The sequence below is a fragment of the Sinocyclocheilus anshuiensis genome, unplaced genomic scaffold (genome assembly GCF_001515605.1).
Source record: "Sinocyclocheilus anshuiensis isolate Anshui unplaced genomic scaffold, SAMN03320099.WGS_v1.1 scaffold222, whole genome shotgun sequence".
Lineage (NCBI taxonomy): Eukaryota > Metazoa > Chordata > Actinopteri > Cypriniformes > Cyprinidae > Sinocyclocheilus > Sinocyclocheilus anshuiensis.
Window position 1 is genome coordinate 1924722 of NW_015542408.1, and position 16351 is coordinate 1941072.

The 16351-nt window shown below is 34.9% G+C and overlaps 1 protein-coding gene across 5 annotated transcripts in view; it reads left to right on the forward strand.

The window, feature by feature from the left end:
• LOC107693146 (cTAGE family member 5-like) overlaps positions 1-14546 on the forward strand; it is a 21116-nt gene extending 6570 nt beyond the window's left edge. The window contains exons 7-29 of one of the 5 annotated variants that reach the window (XM_016492419.1): positions 2661-2792; positions 2881-2902; positions 3001-3089; positions 3179-3250; positions 3373-3483; positions 3601-3672; positions 3758-3862; positions 3998-4120; positions 4745-4850; positions 4936-4982; positions 5177-5267; positions 5613-5751; positions 5864-5965; positions 6129-6189; positions 6790-6825; positions 7336-7403; positions 7493-7563; positions 7652-7780; positions 8574-8699; positions 11472-11591; positions 12422-12474; positions 12559-12742; positions 13775-14546. In XM_016492419.1, the coding sequence (XP_016347905.1) occupies positions 2661-2792; positions 2881-2902; positions 3001-3089; positions 3179-3250; positions 3373-3483; positions 3601-3672; positions 3758-3862; positions 3998-4120; positions 4745-4850; positions 4936-4982; positions 5177-5267; positions 5613-5751; positions 5864-5965; positions 6129-6189; positions 6790-6825; positions 7336-7403; positions 7493-7563; positions 7652-7780; positions 8574-8699; positions 11472-11591; positions 12422-12474; positions 12559-12742; positions 13775-13956 (2241 nt within the window). In that variant the 3' untranslated portion in view covers positions 13957-14546. Of the gene's footprint in view, positions 1-2660; positions 2793-2880; positions 2903-3000; positions 3090-3178; positions 3251-3372; positions 3484-3600; positions 3673-3757; positions 3863-3997; positions 4121-4744; positions 4851-4935; positions 4983-5176; positions 5268-5612; positions 5752-5863; positions 5966-6128; positions 6190-6789; positions 6826-7197; positions 7234-7335; positions 7404-7492; positions 7564-7651; positions 7781-8573; positions 8700-11471; positions 11592-12421; positions 12475-12558; positions 12743-13774 lie in introns of all 5 variants that reach the window. The other 4 variants (XM_016492420.1, XM_016492423.1, XM_016492422.1 and 1 more) reach the window with 4 other exon arrangements.
• Positions 14547-16351: the final 1805 nt, after the last annotated feature.

A 16351-nucleotide genomic window follows, 5' to 3' on the forward strand; every position in this document is an offset into this window, starting at 1 on the left:
ATGATATTACTGTGCTTGACTGGCCAGCCAACATGCCTGACCTGAACCCCATAGAGAATCTATGGGATATCATATTTTCAAGAGAAAGATGAGAAACGGTCAATTCAACAATACAGAGGAGCTGAAGGCCGTTATTAAAGAAACCTGTGCTTCAATAGAGCCACAGTGCCACAGGCTGATCGCTTCCTGATCGCACACCTCACTGATGCTGTAATGTGTGCTTAAGGAGCCCCGACCAAGTATTGAGTGCATAAATAAACATACTTTAAAGCACTTGAGCTTTTCTGTTTTGCAAATCCTTTTTTTTATTGATCTTAGGAAATATTCTAATATTATGAGATACTGGATTTTTGACTTTCATGAGCTGTAAGCTCTAATCATCAAAATTAAAACAAAAAAACTTTTGAAATGTTTTACTTTACATGTAATGAATCTATCTAGAATATATGAAAGCTTCACTTTTTGAAATAAGTTACAAAAAAATTTACTTTTTCACGATATTCTAAGTTTTTGAAATGCACCTGTGTGTGTGTATATATATATATAAATAATGATGAAAAATCAGTCATTTGGACAATTAAAATCACTCAAATAATGTAATATTTTTTACTTAAAACATTGATTTGATATTCAATTCATTCTAGTAGGCTATAGGCTATTAATGTTATTTTTTATTATTATTATTGACTTTTTAATTATGATGTTTACTTTATGTATATCGGTGTTTTATATCGGTGCTTTTACCTACACGTGCAGTAAAAGTGAATCTAAAGTAACGTTACACATTACCCAAATTTTACACGGAAAATAAAAGTTCATATATTTCGTTTAGCTCCTGAGGACAACAATCAACATTTTCTGAAGCTACTTTATGTTCAAAATATTTTTTTAAGTATTTAACGCAATATATTGTACCCTATTTGTGGAAACCGCAGACGACTAACTTATAGTCTATGTTCTGTCTTGACATGTCGCCAAAAAGTGTCGTATTTTGCAGTCAAGGCAAGTTGATCGATATTGAAAAATACTTACTGTCTCTACAACTAAATAACGAAATGTCTCTACAACTAAATAACCTATAAAACCAACATAGGTGATAAATAAATATACATTAATGCAGACACAAAGGTTAGTTAAGCAGTAACGTTCATTTTGAGTTGAGTTGAATCCAGACAGACTTGAGCTGCTCAACCGGTCTCTGGACCAATGACCTTTGTTTATAGATATATATTTAATTGACACACCCACTAATGAAACATACTTGCCCATATTTTAAACTATGACGTTTCATAACTACCTCATGACAAATATTTTTGCGTGTACGCTTACTGACTAATTCCTCAGTGTCGATGTCGATACGCCTGTCTCTTTAAAACTCGAACGGAACGTTGTGGCATTCAGCAATTGGTGACGTGTGGAAGAAACCATGACCCTTGTAGGGGTGTTCAATTTTGTGGAATTTACGGTTTTCGCATAAAATAACAAAATATTATTGTTTTATGTAGCAAAATAAATATTTTATATTTTGAAATTAATATTTAAGCAAATATAACTTTAGCTCGGTTTACATTTTTGAGACACAAGATCATATGCTTTACAAATCCTCCTTAAAACACAAGAGTGCGCTCTTCCTCTCAGCGCAGTGCGCACTAGCAGTCAGAGTAGAGCAGCATCCGGCACCATGGCATAACAACAGATAAATTAACATATTATAGAATATAGAATAACTCAGTTTGAATATAATCATGGCAGACGAATTTAAGGCCGAGTCAGTCGTCACAGAAGCGACTGACATGAAAGGAGCAGCGAAGATTTACTACACACTCGCCGTGGAGAAAATCAAAGATGTATGTGGCACAGTGTGTATGATGAAACAGCGTTAGTGTGTATGGCAGCTGTCAGCAGGTGTCATATATATTTCTATTAAGTCAGCTATCATAGTTCACAGAATTAATTCTAGTGCAGTATTTACTAGTGTTTAATTAGATGTATACTGTGTAAACCGTTTTGTATTAAGACATATAGCTGGTTAGCATTGAAGCATCTGGTACTGTACATGTTGTTTATTTCATCTTAAATAACCATTGATTTGTGTGATTGTGTTAAACGTATTGATTTATAGATCTACAATGACTTCAACTGCCCTTGTTTACCAGTTTAGCTTTAGTGTATTGAGAGGTGTGTGTATATTGTCTTTTTTATCTTACAGTGGCATTGGTTTTGGTCAGTTAATGACAGAGGAGAATGTCTGAGATTGTTTTGTTTTTTTTATCTATTTTAAAACCTTTAAAATATAAATGTGTTAGTAATCTTTTTAATAGTTTTGATTTCTTGACTGTAAAAAGTATGTAACAGTAAAGTTAAAAGTGCTAAAATGCTCTTTGCAAAAATGTGTGATATAAATATTCATTATTATTACTGCTACGTTTAAGAAATAATAATGAACATTTATGTGAAACTACTAAAAATTGTGTCTGTGTATGATCACGTGAATGCGGTTTTAGGTTTATAGAACATCCTGTTTAAAAGCATCTGTCCACTTTTGTATGTGTGTGTGAGACAGAGAGAGGGTTAAGGAAAGCCTTATAATGTGAAAGCTTGTACAGTTGTTTAATTTGAGAATTGAGAATTCATATATCCGTTTAACTTCTGTGTCTTAGGTTGTGTCTTCACTTCCTGATGATATCCGTCCTGGTCCTGACTTATATGGACTGCCATGGGAAGCTGTGGTTTTCACTGGATTTTTAGGTTTATTCACACTGCTTCTGTTCAGCTGCAGGTTCATTCATTCTGTAAGTCATGCATTACTGCTACATAAAAATTGCACATTTTTGAGTGTTATCATTTCACTAAATAAGCTTTTTCTGTTTTGTTCTGCAGATCAGAAGTCGATTATATGCAAGTGAGTGTTTTTCCAGCTTTAAACCTATCCTCAATATCTGTTTGAACTGACTTCCACTGTCAGCTCTCAACTGATCCTGTCTGTTGATTTGTTTGCAGGTAAAGAGAAGCAAATGGCACAGAAAGTGGCTGAACTGCTTGATGAAAAATGCAAAGTGCTGGAGACATTCAGTGAGGTTAAACAGAAGGTGAGAAATGCTGGTATATGCTCTAAACACATAATATACATCCATCTCCTGAATCAGTCCATCTAAACAATGTCTGTCTGTCTCAACAGTTTGACAAACTAGAGTCCACACTACAGAACAATGGCATGTCTGCACAAGCTGCAGAAAAAGACAATTTAGAGGTAAAATGGTCATTATGGTCTCAAATCTTCCTGTTAAAAAACATGCAGTTACTTGGCTCACTGATGTTTATAAATGTGTCTCCCTGACCCCTAGTTACCTAATCCAATTATACTGCCCTTAGGTGGCGTCACAGAAGCTTGAACAATCAAATGCACAGATGAAAAAGGAAATAGAGAGGCTGCAAGAAGAGCTATCCCAGCAAAACAAAGCAAGAAAACAGCAAGAGGATCAGGTGATGTTGTCATACACACAGATACACTCACTTTACATATCCAAACTACCCTCTTCATGCTTGATGCCCTTTATGTTGTCTGTATCTGTCCTAAAGGCTGTTATATTTGTTTTACAGCTTGCTGAACTCGAGCAGATTTTAAGAAATTTAGAAGAGGAAGCTAAAGAACGAAAGTCCCAGTTAGAACAGGTATTGACTATGTATATGACGCATGTTTCAGTCATATTTCCTTTTAAAACACTTTAACATTTTAAGTTATCTGTTCCTCCTGTAGGACAACACAACACTGAAGATCCATGAGATCAACACAGAGCGACTGCAGAAGAACCTGCAGGCGGCCAAAGAAGAGCATGCGATGCTGCTCGAGAGTAAAGCACAGGTGAGATCTGTGTTAGGGTACTTAGTTTGGAGAAGATGAACAGATCAATAAAATCACTGTAATGCAAGCCGCTTCATGGCTTACTGCCTAAACATACATGTAACATGAGTGCTTATGTGTTCATCTCTCATACAGCTGGTGCAGGAGGCAGAGGACTGGGGTGAACGTCTCGGTGAGCTGGAGGAGGAGATGAAAATGTGCGAAAGATCACATACTGGCATGCTGGAGGACTGCGCTAATAAAGATGATCGCATCAAGGTAAAAACACACCAGAAAAATCACACCAGACTCAGAGAAAAAAAAGTATCTTACTTTTTTCAGTATCTATATAGTATATATTCAGTAAGTATTTCTCTGTGTGTGTGTGTATATATATATATATATATATATATATATAATTTATATAACAATGTAAATGTCTTTACTGTCACTTTTGGTCATATTAATGCATCATTGCTAAATAAAACAAATAATTTCTTTTAAAAAATAATAATAATTTACTGACCTCAAATGGTAGTGAATGTGATATAATTTAGGTTGCAAAAAGGTGGAAAATTTCCAGTAAATTTTGGAAACATTCCAGAAATTTTGGAAACTTTCCAGGATTTTTTGGAATATTCCAGGAATTTTTGGAAAGTTTCCGGAAACTTACCGGAAATTTTCCACCCCTTTGCAACCCTAACAATATATATATTAAATAGTTAAATAATAAAATATTTTCTTAAATAGACAATTTATTTAAACTTTACTCAAAAGTATTTGAAAACAGAAAAATATTAATTGACTAAGCAATATATTGCTGGCAGTCTAGTGCACAACATGGTAAAACTGCATTTCTAAAAAAAATATATATATATTTTTCCGTTTCTTTTCTTATATCAGTCACTGACGGAGTGCCTTTTGAAGATGCGAGATTGGGATTCTGAGGACGAGAGCTGCGTTGACGGCAGCACTAATACAACTGGAGCTGAGAATGGAGACAGTTCAGGTACAAACTCTTGAGGTTCACTTGGGAATATTGTATTTGAAGTCAGGTCTTGAAATATCATCTCATATGTTTTTTGTGCTTGCAGATTTCCATCAGAAGCAAAAAGTACAGAAACTTATTGAAGCGGCCAAGGTATTCCTACTCAAATCTGAAACCTAGTGAAACACCTAGATACCACATATGACTGCCAAACATGCTGTCAAGTATGGCAGCTCTCTGGGGTTTGAAGCACAACCCTTCTGTGTCAGATTAAATGAATAACATCTGTCTACATCCAGAATATGCAGATATGATGCTGTAGATAAGTTTAGTCCTCTTTGTCACAGATGAGTGCAGACTTGAAGTCCATGGAGGAGGACAAGAACAGAGTGTTCGCCAAACTCGCAGATGAAATTAAAGCCAAAGAAGATCTCCAAGGTAAAACTTTGGGTTTACTAAAGTTGAAACAGGTGCTGATGCATGAACCTTTTAATTTTATAAATTATTACATTTTGATTGATTGTAGAAAGACGATGTGACTTGTTCATCCATAGTGGGAATCTTTAGGCACGTTAAGGTTTTATTTTCAATTGATTTGTACTCTTATCTTACTGAATTAATCATAACATCAGAACGTGTTTGCTTTCCAACATGATTTTATAAGAGAACACCTGCTCTGCAAATATTATGAGCAATAAAAGTGGATCTGATTTGCTTTGGCCTGATTATATCAAACATGATCATTCAGACTGTAAATGAAGACTTGTTTCTCTGTATTCTCAGAGGGGATCAAACAGCTTGAGGAGCAGAAGGAGGTGTTGGAATCAGAGAGTGCCAACTATGCTAGTGAAAGCCAGAAACTCCAGCAGAAACTCCAGATCATGACTGAAATGTACCAGGAGAATGAACTCAAACTACACAGGTTTGGACAGTGGAAAATCTTCATCTTCCACTCGTTATACTTTGCAGTGTCTTTTTATTGGAAATTCAAATACTAATGCTAATAATTCAATTATTTCTTGTACTCTTGTTAGGATGTTGACAGTGGAGGAGAAGCAGCGCTTGCAAAAGGAGGAGAAGCTCAACAAGGCAGGCAAGAAGATCAGTCTTGCTGCAGAGGAGCTCAACACTTACAGGTCAGAACAACTTGTATCGCACACATGAGGAAGTTAAGTATGATATAGCATGTGATAAAATCAAAGGAAATGGTGTCTGAGAAGGGCAGGAAACATGATGCAAGATGAATGTTCACCAAAACAGGACGTTTACATTATAGTCTCTTTCACTATGTTTGTATAGACATCGAGCCAAAGACCTAGAGGAAGAACTGGAAAGGACTTCACAGGCCTACAAGAATCAGGTGACACACTAGTAATGCTATATAGAGTTACAACATCTCTACATGATTTATATTGATAGAAGTTCTTCAGTGACACATGCTGATGATACCCACACTGAATATGTTTATTATAGCCTATTATTATATTAATACAAAATTTACTCAAAATACTTTCATATAAAAATATCTGAAACCACAAAATGTGCATTGTCAATTGATGAAATTGTTGGTAGATTTTGGAACTGACATTAGGGGGAGACATTATACATCCTTATATCAGTCTATCATTATGATATAGAGCTATGTGGCTGATATGAGGATGTATAATTCATAATTAATTAATTACAATTATTTTAAATAAATATTTATTATATAAATTATTTTTTTCCTACCACAAACAAGACTTGTATGTATGACCAATACGAGGATGTATAATAAATACAATTATATTAAAATATAAAAAAGAATAATAATTTTATATAAATGTATTATATTAACTTTTCTTTTACCACCACAAAAGAGAGTGATGTCTCATAAATATTGATATAATATCAATCGTTTATAGTTTATCATTTTTATATGTGAATATTTATTATATATGTTTGTTCTTTTTTCTACCAGATTGCTTCTCATGAGAAAAAGGCTCATGATAACTGGGTAAGTTGTTCATTATACATCCTTATATCAGTCTATCATTATGATATAGAGCTATGTGGCTGATATGAGGATGTATAATTCATAATTAATTAATTACAATTATTTTAAATAAATATTTATTATATAAATTATTTTTTTCCTACCACAAACAAGACTTGTATGTATGACCAATACGAGGATGTATAATAAATACAATTATATTAAAATATAAAAAAGAATAATAATTTTATATAAATGTATTATATTAACTTTTCTTTTACCACCACAAAAGAGAGTGATGTCTCATAAATATTGATATAATATCAATCGTTTATAGTTTATCATTTTTATATGTGAATATTTATTATATATGTTTGTTCTTTTTTCTACCAGATTGCTTCTCATGAGAAAAAGGCTCATGATAACTGGGTAAGTTGTTTTCAGACCACTTATATTTAATCCAAGGCAGTCATCAGTAGCTTCATTGTGTCAGATGTTATTTTTATACTGTTCCTATTTTCTGTGTTATAGCTAGCCGCAAGGGCAGCAGATCGAGACCTGGCTGATGTTAAGAGAGAAAACGCTCATCTCCGCCAGAAGTGAGATTGACTAGAGTATTTTACTGTACTGTTTTATATACAGGAGAACCTGTATTTATCCATACATATCAATGTGTTTACTATTGCAGGCTGACTGATGCCCAATTCAAGTCTGAGATACTTGAAAAGGATGTACGAGAGGGCAGACCTTTATTTAGAGGTCAGATACTGTCCACTTCCCTTTGGCTCGTACATGTCTATGTTTAAAATGGTGTTAATCTTCAGATATGCATTTCCCCATCTCACAGGTGAAAGATCTCCATATGGACCCTCTCCTCTTAGCCGACCATCCTCAGAAACACGGGCCTTCCTGTCCCCTCCTACACTAATGGACGGACCCCCTCGACTCTCACCGCAGTTTATGGGTCCAGGCAGAGGTGATATATACACATCCCTCCCTTTTTTAATTCTGGGAAAAGTCTTCTAGCTAGTATGAAAAATGTGATTCATTTTTTTGCATTGTCAGTCTTTAGTTTAGCATGGTTATCTAAAGTAGTATTCTGTATGTGTCTGTGTAGCACATGCATGAATCCTGTTCACTTCCCATTAGATATAGTTGATATGTTTGCATTAGGGGTGTAACGGGTTTGATTTCTCACGGTTTGGTTTGTGTATGGTTTGGTAAATAAAAGCTACCTATACACTACTGTTAGTAAGTTTTTTTTAAAAGTCAGTAAGTCAGTAAGTTTTTTTTAAAAGAAATTAATACAATATTATACGTACGATATGAAATTATTCAGCAAGGATGCAAATAAATTGATCAAAAGTGGCAGTAAAGACAATAATGCTGCAAAATATTTTATTTTAAATCAATTCATTTGATACTTGAAAAATATATATTACCTAATATTAAACTGTTTTTCAACATTGATGATAATAACAATGTATCTTGAGCAGCAAATCAGCATATTAGAATAATTTCTGAAGGATCATGTGACACTGAAGTCTGGAGTAAAAAAAATGAATTAAATGCATACTAAACTGTGGGTAGCAAATCATTCCCCAAGTTTGCATATAGATAAGTCTATTTGTGTTTCATTACCCTAGTTAATATTTCGTTGGTTGTCTCCCTTTCCTCCCCTTTTCTATTCTTAATTTCCTCAAACATTTTTATGTGCCGTCTCTCTCCACTCCATTCATCTTCCTTCACTCTCACTGTCACATAATCAGCATCCCGTGGCGTGGGAGAGCCCCCTAGTGGTGGGCCAGACTTTGAGCGGAGTGGCCCTCACTCTGATAGTGGCTCACTGTCTCCCTCCTGGGACAGGGAACGCAGGGGCCCTCCCCCCCCTCCAGGTACAGTGATGTTCCCACTGCTGTGGCTGCCCCGTAGCAGGAGGAAATACTTCTCTAGCTCTCAATGATCAAGCATTATTGATAGAAAAACTATGAGCACATTAACATGACTGCCCATTTTTATAACATGTTAACAGGTCTTTTAGATTTAAAGGTACAGTGAAGCAAAAAACACTGTTAATTTCTAATGATCAGAGAGGGAGGAAATGGTTGCGTAAAACTACATTACGATGCAAGAAATATATGTAAATAATTATAAATGCTAAAAAAATGTAGAATATGCAGTCTAGGAGGCTTATTAGCTTGATTCAGTATTAATTTCCTATTGATTTATGAATACTAATCACTCAACTGTGTAATTTAGCCAACAGTGGGAGGTGAGAGGCGTTTCTGTTACTGAAGCTCAAACTCAGTTATTATTACTGAAGCTCAAACTCAGTTATTAAGAGGTGGCTGAGAAGCACTGACTCAGCTCATTGAAGAGTCACAGAACTGGGCCTTCTTTGTTCTAGACGTTTCTGTGATTTTGGCTTTGTCCCACTGCCCCCTGCTGCTCCTCACTGCTGGGCCGAATGCTGTGGACTAAATGTTCAGCGCAGTGATTAGTTATTTCATACTGTAGCTGTGAATAGCACAGAACATCACTGTATTTTTTAATGTCATTATCATCATGACCATTCTTTTTTATGTGTAGTGCATCATTCCTATTACATCCACTGTATTCATGGGCCAATCATTTTCAAATGCTTATTTTTGTTTTGATTTGTATTAATGTATAATGTGGTTCGAAAGGGTCTTGAATTTGGACAGTTATATGTATAAATAATCACTATATATTTAAAATATATAATTTAAGGCAAGGCAAGGCAAGTTTATTTATATAGCACATTTCATACACAATGGTAATTCAAAGTGCTTTACATAAAGATCTGATCTCTTCTGGAAACTCCCCTTGTTTTGTGTGAACCCTTGGTATTTCTAACTGACTTGATGCAAATGATCTGAGTGGTCTGTTAGGTTTATATTCAGTGAACATATCTGCTATGTATTTAGGTCCTAGGCCATTGAGTGATGTAAAGAAGTGTGCTTTTGGATGCGAGGGAAAGATAACCTTGATCTGCTTCCCAAAGAATAAATCTGATAAAACTAAAGACTCTTCGGAGATATGAAGGATGCAGTACTACTCAAGATTAACATGAGATTGGCAGAAGCTGTGTGTGTTATGTCCCTTTAAAGAAGATATTTTTTCAGGTTGCTCTTTTCTCTTTTGCGTTTCAAAAACAGATGCAAAAGCACTATACAACTACTCCATACAACTTGTAAGCAGGGCCGGATTAATGCACGTGCCTACTGGGTACGTGCCAAGGGCACTAGACCAGAGAAATAAGGCTCCCCCTGATTTTGAATGTAATTTCAATTGAGAGGGGCCTTTAAATTGATACATGCCCAGGGCACTGCTAGTCTGCCCTGACATAATCCGGCCCTGCTTGTACTCTTATGTTCTGAAGCCATACGATAGCTTTGCGTGAGAAACAGACAGAAATTCAAAATAAAAGTCTTTTATTTTTAACAGCAAATGAAATGTAAAATGTAATCCGCCACATTGCTGGTGACAATTTCAGGATATTGGTGTCAGTTCGACATCTGGTGTGTCGAGGAGACTAATATTTAGTTAATTTGCTTCTTAAATAACAAGGGGAAAAAAAACTGTGCTTTACAAACTCATTTTATGCATCGACGTCATTTTTAATTTTACTATAACTTTATTATATTCACACATTTTAATGTGAGAATTTTACTTTACATATATATTTTGTAGAAAATAAATACAAGTATATATCTATATGACTGTAAGTTTATAAAAAAGTTTGCATAATCTGAGAAGAATAATATTTTTAATAACCTATTTTTGGAGAGTTATTAGATCCATAAATAGATTATTAGACAATAAAGTTTTTTGTTTTTTTTCATTTGTAATACTGTGCACAATAACAACAGGAATGTGTATTAGGAAACTAAACTGCGTTCATTCAGATGACCCTACTGATGACTTAATTTAGATTTTTGAAAATGCGAGGCCATGATCATGTTTTTGCTTTTGCCAATAGCACACATTAGTGTGGTGAATGCTTATCAAAAGGTCTCTCTCTGTCACTGTCTTTCAGATCCATTGAAATGCGATGCAGAGATAACCACACATTGCCTTGACAATGCCTGCTTGTTTGCTTTGAGTGTTGGGCAGTTTGCCTGCAGGACCTCTGATTCTGACCTCACCCTTCACACACACACACACACACACACACTCTCTCTCTCTCTCTCTCTCTCAGAGGCAATCTTCATATTTAGTCAAGCCAGTGAATATTTTGAGATTTCGGCCATGTTTGGTTCACCTACAGCAGATGGAAGGTTTGGGCCCTGGCGTTGTGGCAGCGGCCGGAGATTTGTTTTAATTTTATAAATTACAATTTTTTAAATAATTATTTGTACGTTTTTGTTTTTAATTGTAATAAATTATACATTGTTCTGATCCCATATAAAGTGTTCGAAAGGCTCTTGAGAATATTAGAATATTGAGTATAATAATATAATACAAAATTATTTATATGCGTTTCTGATTCCCTATTAAAATGTAAAGGCTCTAGTTTATTTATAATAAATAAATAAATGTATATAAAAATAAAATATTACATTACATAATAAGTAATATATAATAATTTATATAAGTAAATATATTTTATATAAATATTCTTTTTTTTTATGTGTTTATGAAAGGTCACCCTCTCCCAGACCCGGGTTTGCCCTTTAGGAGGCCTCCTCCAGGTCCGTATCCTATGGGTCCTTTGCCTCCTAGACCTCCACTTCCTCCTGAGCCATACTTTGGTGAAAAATCAAGTGAGTCTTTCCATGTGATCTCCTCTACAATATGTTTGACTTCTCTTAAAGGGGTCATATGATGCGATTTCAAGTTTTCCTTTCTCTTTGGAGTGTTACAAAGGAGAGTGAACTGTCTTTCAGAAATCATAGCACGTCAGCTGTCTTAACCACGGCTTGTGTACTGCATCATTACTGTGTCTGTTCCCCTTTCGGGCTTGAACTGATGGTAAAACTAATGACATTATTTACTGTCTTTACATTTATTTTGAAAGATGAAGCTCGCGATTATGGTAAGGGGCGTTACATTTCCGACGAGTGCTTGCAGTGTTCGGCCAATCACAATGCACTGGGTCAGCTGGCCAATCAGAGCAGACTGCGCTTGTCGGAAGGAGGGACATTGTAGAAAACGAAGCGTTTGAGAGAGGCGGGGCATAGAGGACCTACAATAATGTACAGTATTTGAAAAATAATGTGTTTTTTGAACATTAAAGCATGTCAACATATTCTGTTACACCAAATACACAAAATAATGATCTTTAAAAAAGCATCATATGACCCCTTTAAAGGTCATTTGTACCTGTGGAATTATAAGTAGCCCATATGACTCGCATATACAAGCCTAATAGTAACATACTGAATAACTGAGGTACATATTCTCATAGTAAATGGAGCAACATAATGTGGCAGAAACTCCCTGCTAATTTGTTTTTATGTAGCTCATGTAATAGCATTACCGAGGCATGAATGAGCGCTCTTTTCAGCAATCCTTAAGAATTAAATTAAAATGAAAATGTAAGAAGTTTGGCTCAAACATCCTAAGAGTATTTTTCCTCTCTTTTTCCCCCCAGATTCATCATTTCTAAGAAACAGCTCATCCATCAGTGAAAATGAGAGCAGAGAAGTGAGTAAACCTCCGATTGATGAGAAAAACTTGTCATTTTTTGACATGCCCAATTGCCCATAACTAAAATGTATCTTCTCACAGGGTCCTCACTCGATGCTTGGTGACATGAGATTGCCCCCTGATCCAGATTCAAGAATGGGACCTCCTCCTGGCCCCCGATTAATGGGAATGCCCCCACTGATGGACCCTAGGGACCCACACTTCCCACCCAGGGGCCCTTATGGACCTCCGGAGTTCTTTCCCCCTCGTGGTCCCCCCATAGGCAGTAAGTTAAATCTTTCCACTCGAAATGTTGTATTATCACAGCTTGAAGAAACGGTGAAAGTGCAGCACATTTAACTTCTGCAATGTGACTTTTTGACAAATTAAATGCATATTTAGTGGGACATGATTTAGGGAAAGACTTCATTTAGTGATTTGATTGATAAAGTTGATATTATTGGTTAATGTTATATTTTAATTATTATTTATTCTATAATTTATTATTAGTACAGATTTTAATTTTGCCATTTGATTTATTAAAAGATAGGACTCCACTACTTAGATTTTTATATTTACAAATTTAAAGCTAACAACTTAAAAACTGTTAACTTCATGGTTCCCACGAACATTAACATTTTGGAAAAAAACATGAACTTGGAATTATAAGTGTTATTTCCAGTAGTAATGTATAAATATAAAAATTTTGGTCAATATTGATAATAGTTGCAAATAAAAAGCATGTTTAATGTTACATGATTTAGGGAAATACCTTATTTTTGTGATTTGATGAAGTTGATATTGGTTAATATTATTTTTTAAATAATTTTATGTAATTTCTAATCATTTATGATTTTAATTACACTATCTAATTTATTATTATTATTATTACACATTTAAATTTTTGCCATTTGATTTATCACAAGATAGGACTCAGCTATATAGCTATTTTTATACTTGCAAATTTATGAAATCATTTATTAATTTATTTCTAGATTTATTTATGGGAATTTGAGGTAGCATCATTTCAGAATTTTCTGTCCGATTATTCAAATAAATTTTTTTATTTTATTATTAGTAGTAGTAGTATTAATAATATCATTTCAAATTTTTATTTTTGCCATTTTATTTTACTTAATTTTTTTCTATTTGATTTATTATTAGATAGGACTTTTTTTTTTTTTTAAACATTAAAGTTATTTATTTAATATATAAATATATTTATAAGAATAGGCTGCATCACTTCAGGGTTTTCAGTCTGATTATTTGATATGGTGTCCTAGTACAAACTGATAACCTTTATTACTGTTTCCATTAGTACGAGGGCCACTTCCCCCGGGAATGTTTCCCAGAGCTCCAATGCCGCTCCCTCAACATATGGGCTATCTGCCACCAAGACCTCTGTCTGACAGCTTCCCCCCCGGACCACCACCCAGACCCTCCCCACCGGGCAGCGAGCAGACCCCTGACCAGTCGCCCTTTCCTCATGATGTCATCTGATCTCTCACGCTGTCTTCCTCTCCTGCAAACTGTTTCCGATTTCCTGTTGTTGTGCTCAGGGGGTGTTTCCTTTGATATGAAACCACAGTAGCCTTGTGGTTATCTCTTACTTCTGTCTTAGTCGAAAGCGCAAGCATGGCAAAGGGTGCAGCACATGCCACTGGTTATAATATTATGAGGAGGAAGTTGATGTCTGTATTTCAGGTACAGTGCAAGTGTGCAGCCTTTGTGAACCTGTAGGTAAATTGTAAAAAGTCAATGAGACTGCCTTTTAACAGGATTATAGGTGCTCAGGTTTGTGATGTTCTAATGCTTTTTTTTAATTGAAGGTAGATGATAAAAGGTCCTCATATTTGTCAAACTGTATATATAGAAAGTCTAAATATATATTGTGAATAGGATGCTGTTGAAACAAGACTTTGGTAGCAAACTTGACAAATCCAACAACTCAGTCCAGAGAACAGTCCATGTAGCGTATATATTTATAGTGTCCTCTAATAACAACTCGTGCTTTAAAATAGGTGGTCTGATGAAATTATGTACATTAATAATAAAAGATGTCATTTGAAAAATATTGGATTTTTTTGCTGAGACCGTGCTAATGCGTGAAAATATTTTTAAAAATAATTTCCAGTAGAGATGCACAAACATAAAAATTCTGGTTGATGAAAGTATGTTATGCCTGATAACTGAATCAAATTAACTAAAATATTAAACAAAGATGAATCATTTAGGTGCTTCAAATGAATTTAGGCATCACAAAATAATGTGCAGTATGAAAATGAATATTATTCATTATTTTATCCGAAATGTAAAAAGGTTAAGTTTCCACGATTAAATCCAATATCAGATAACCAATATGGTACCAAATACATTGTGCATCCCTGACAAATAAGCAGAATTATGTATTCATTCATTCGTTTTATGCAATAATCAAAAGTGCTTGTTTTAGGACTTGCAGAGTATTAAATGATCTTTGTAATATGGTGCTTCAGGAATTACGTTGGAGAAATGATTTTCATAACAGAGCACAGAAGGTACATTGTTATAGTATTTGGAACATATTTTACACATTTTAAGAAGTAACCAAGAACCTGCCTACATATGCATCCCTACATTCCAGACCTGGAAAAGCAAGGTCAAGCGCTAAAATCTTTAACTCAGTAGAAACTGAGCTTTACAAATGTAATCACTGCAACAACAACAAAAAAACTACAACTCTCTGGTTAAAAAGAGTGAGAAATCTACTACTATTCCATTCGGTCTCGCATTTTGAAGCATAAAGAAAACAAATGCACTGTACATCACAACTGTATAAAATGGAGACAACATTGATTTTTTTTATGCTTTTATTTTACAGATTAAAAGAAAATGCATTCGTTCAACATTGATTCAAATCAACATTCGGCTGGTTTACCCAATATCTGTCAGTTAAGTTTTTCAAAGGTTTTCCTTCTTTATCGTGGAACCTCAAGATCACTTTTTCTCATTAAAATCTTCCCACCTGGCATGTTCACACCTGTGCCAGAGTACTTCCTGTTTGCAGATGTACATATAAAATCCAATGCTATGTGCTCACCGGAGACAAAAAAATAGACAGAACACACCTGCCCAAATATTAAACATTTAAGATGGTAAAACCATTTTTGCAAACAACAACGCTTATAGACTTTTTTCAATGTTCATAAATAGAACCCGGACATGTGTTGCATAAAAGTATATACGTTGATATATATATATATATATATATATATGCATATGCACGTTTGTTATCTTATTTAACTCCCCATTAAGTTTATAAGGTAGCAGCGTGGTCTTAGCACTGCTGGTGCCCCATGATGGCCACTTCTTTCTTTATTGCAAACTGTCCTGATTTTAAACAAATGCACAACATTCGTACCACTTATAACTGGGGCCTTCTGGCCAGTCTCATAGAGACCATGTCTGTAACCCACGGTCGCCCCTGAAACTGAGTTGGCTTCCGAAGAATCAAGATCTTAAAACAATAATAATAACAATAATAAGGCCAAGTATCATTGCAAGTTAGGTTATTTCCATTTGAGTGACAGAAAAAGAAAAGAAAAATCCAAAGAAAGAAAAACGAGTTAAGAGCCATTGGATCGTATGCATTCCGTTTGCATAGTTTTTGACTTTGCCGTTAACGCAAGCCGACCAGAAAGAGCAAGAGAGGCCTGCATTGGACCTGCAGTGGAAACTCAGACTGTTCGTTTTTACCAAAGGCTGGCGTGAGGTCGATAATCGGTAAGATAGCTGTCAGAAAAAAAGCTGTAAAACACTGACCGTTTCAGATGGGGTCATAGCAGCCCTCTTTCTCCTTACTACGAGATTGTGAAATGCATATACCTTTTCTGAAAGAAAAAAAAACTGGGATCCA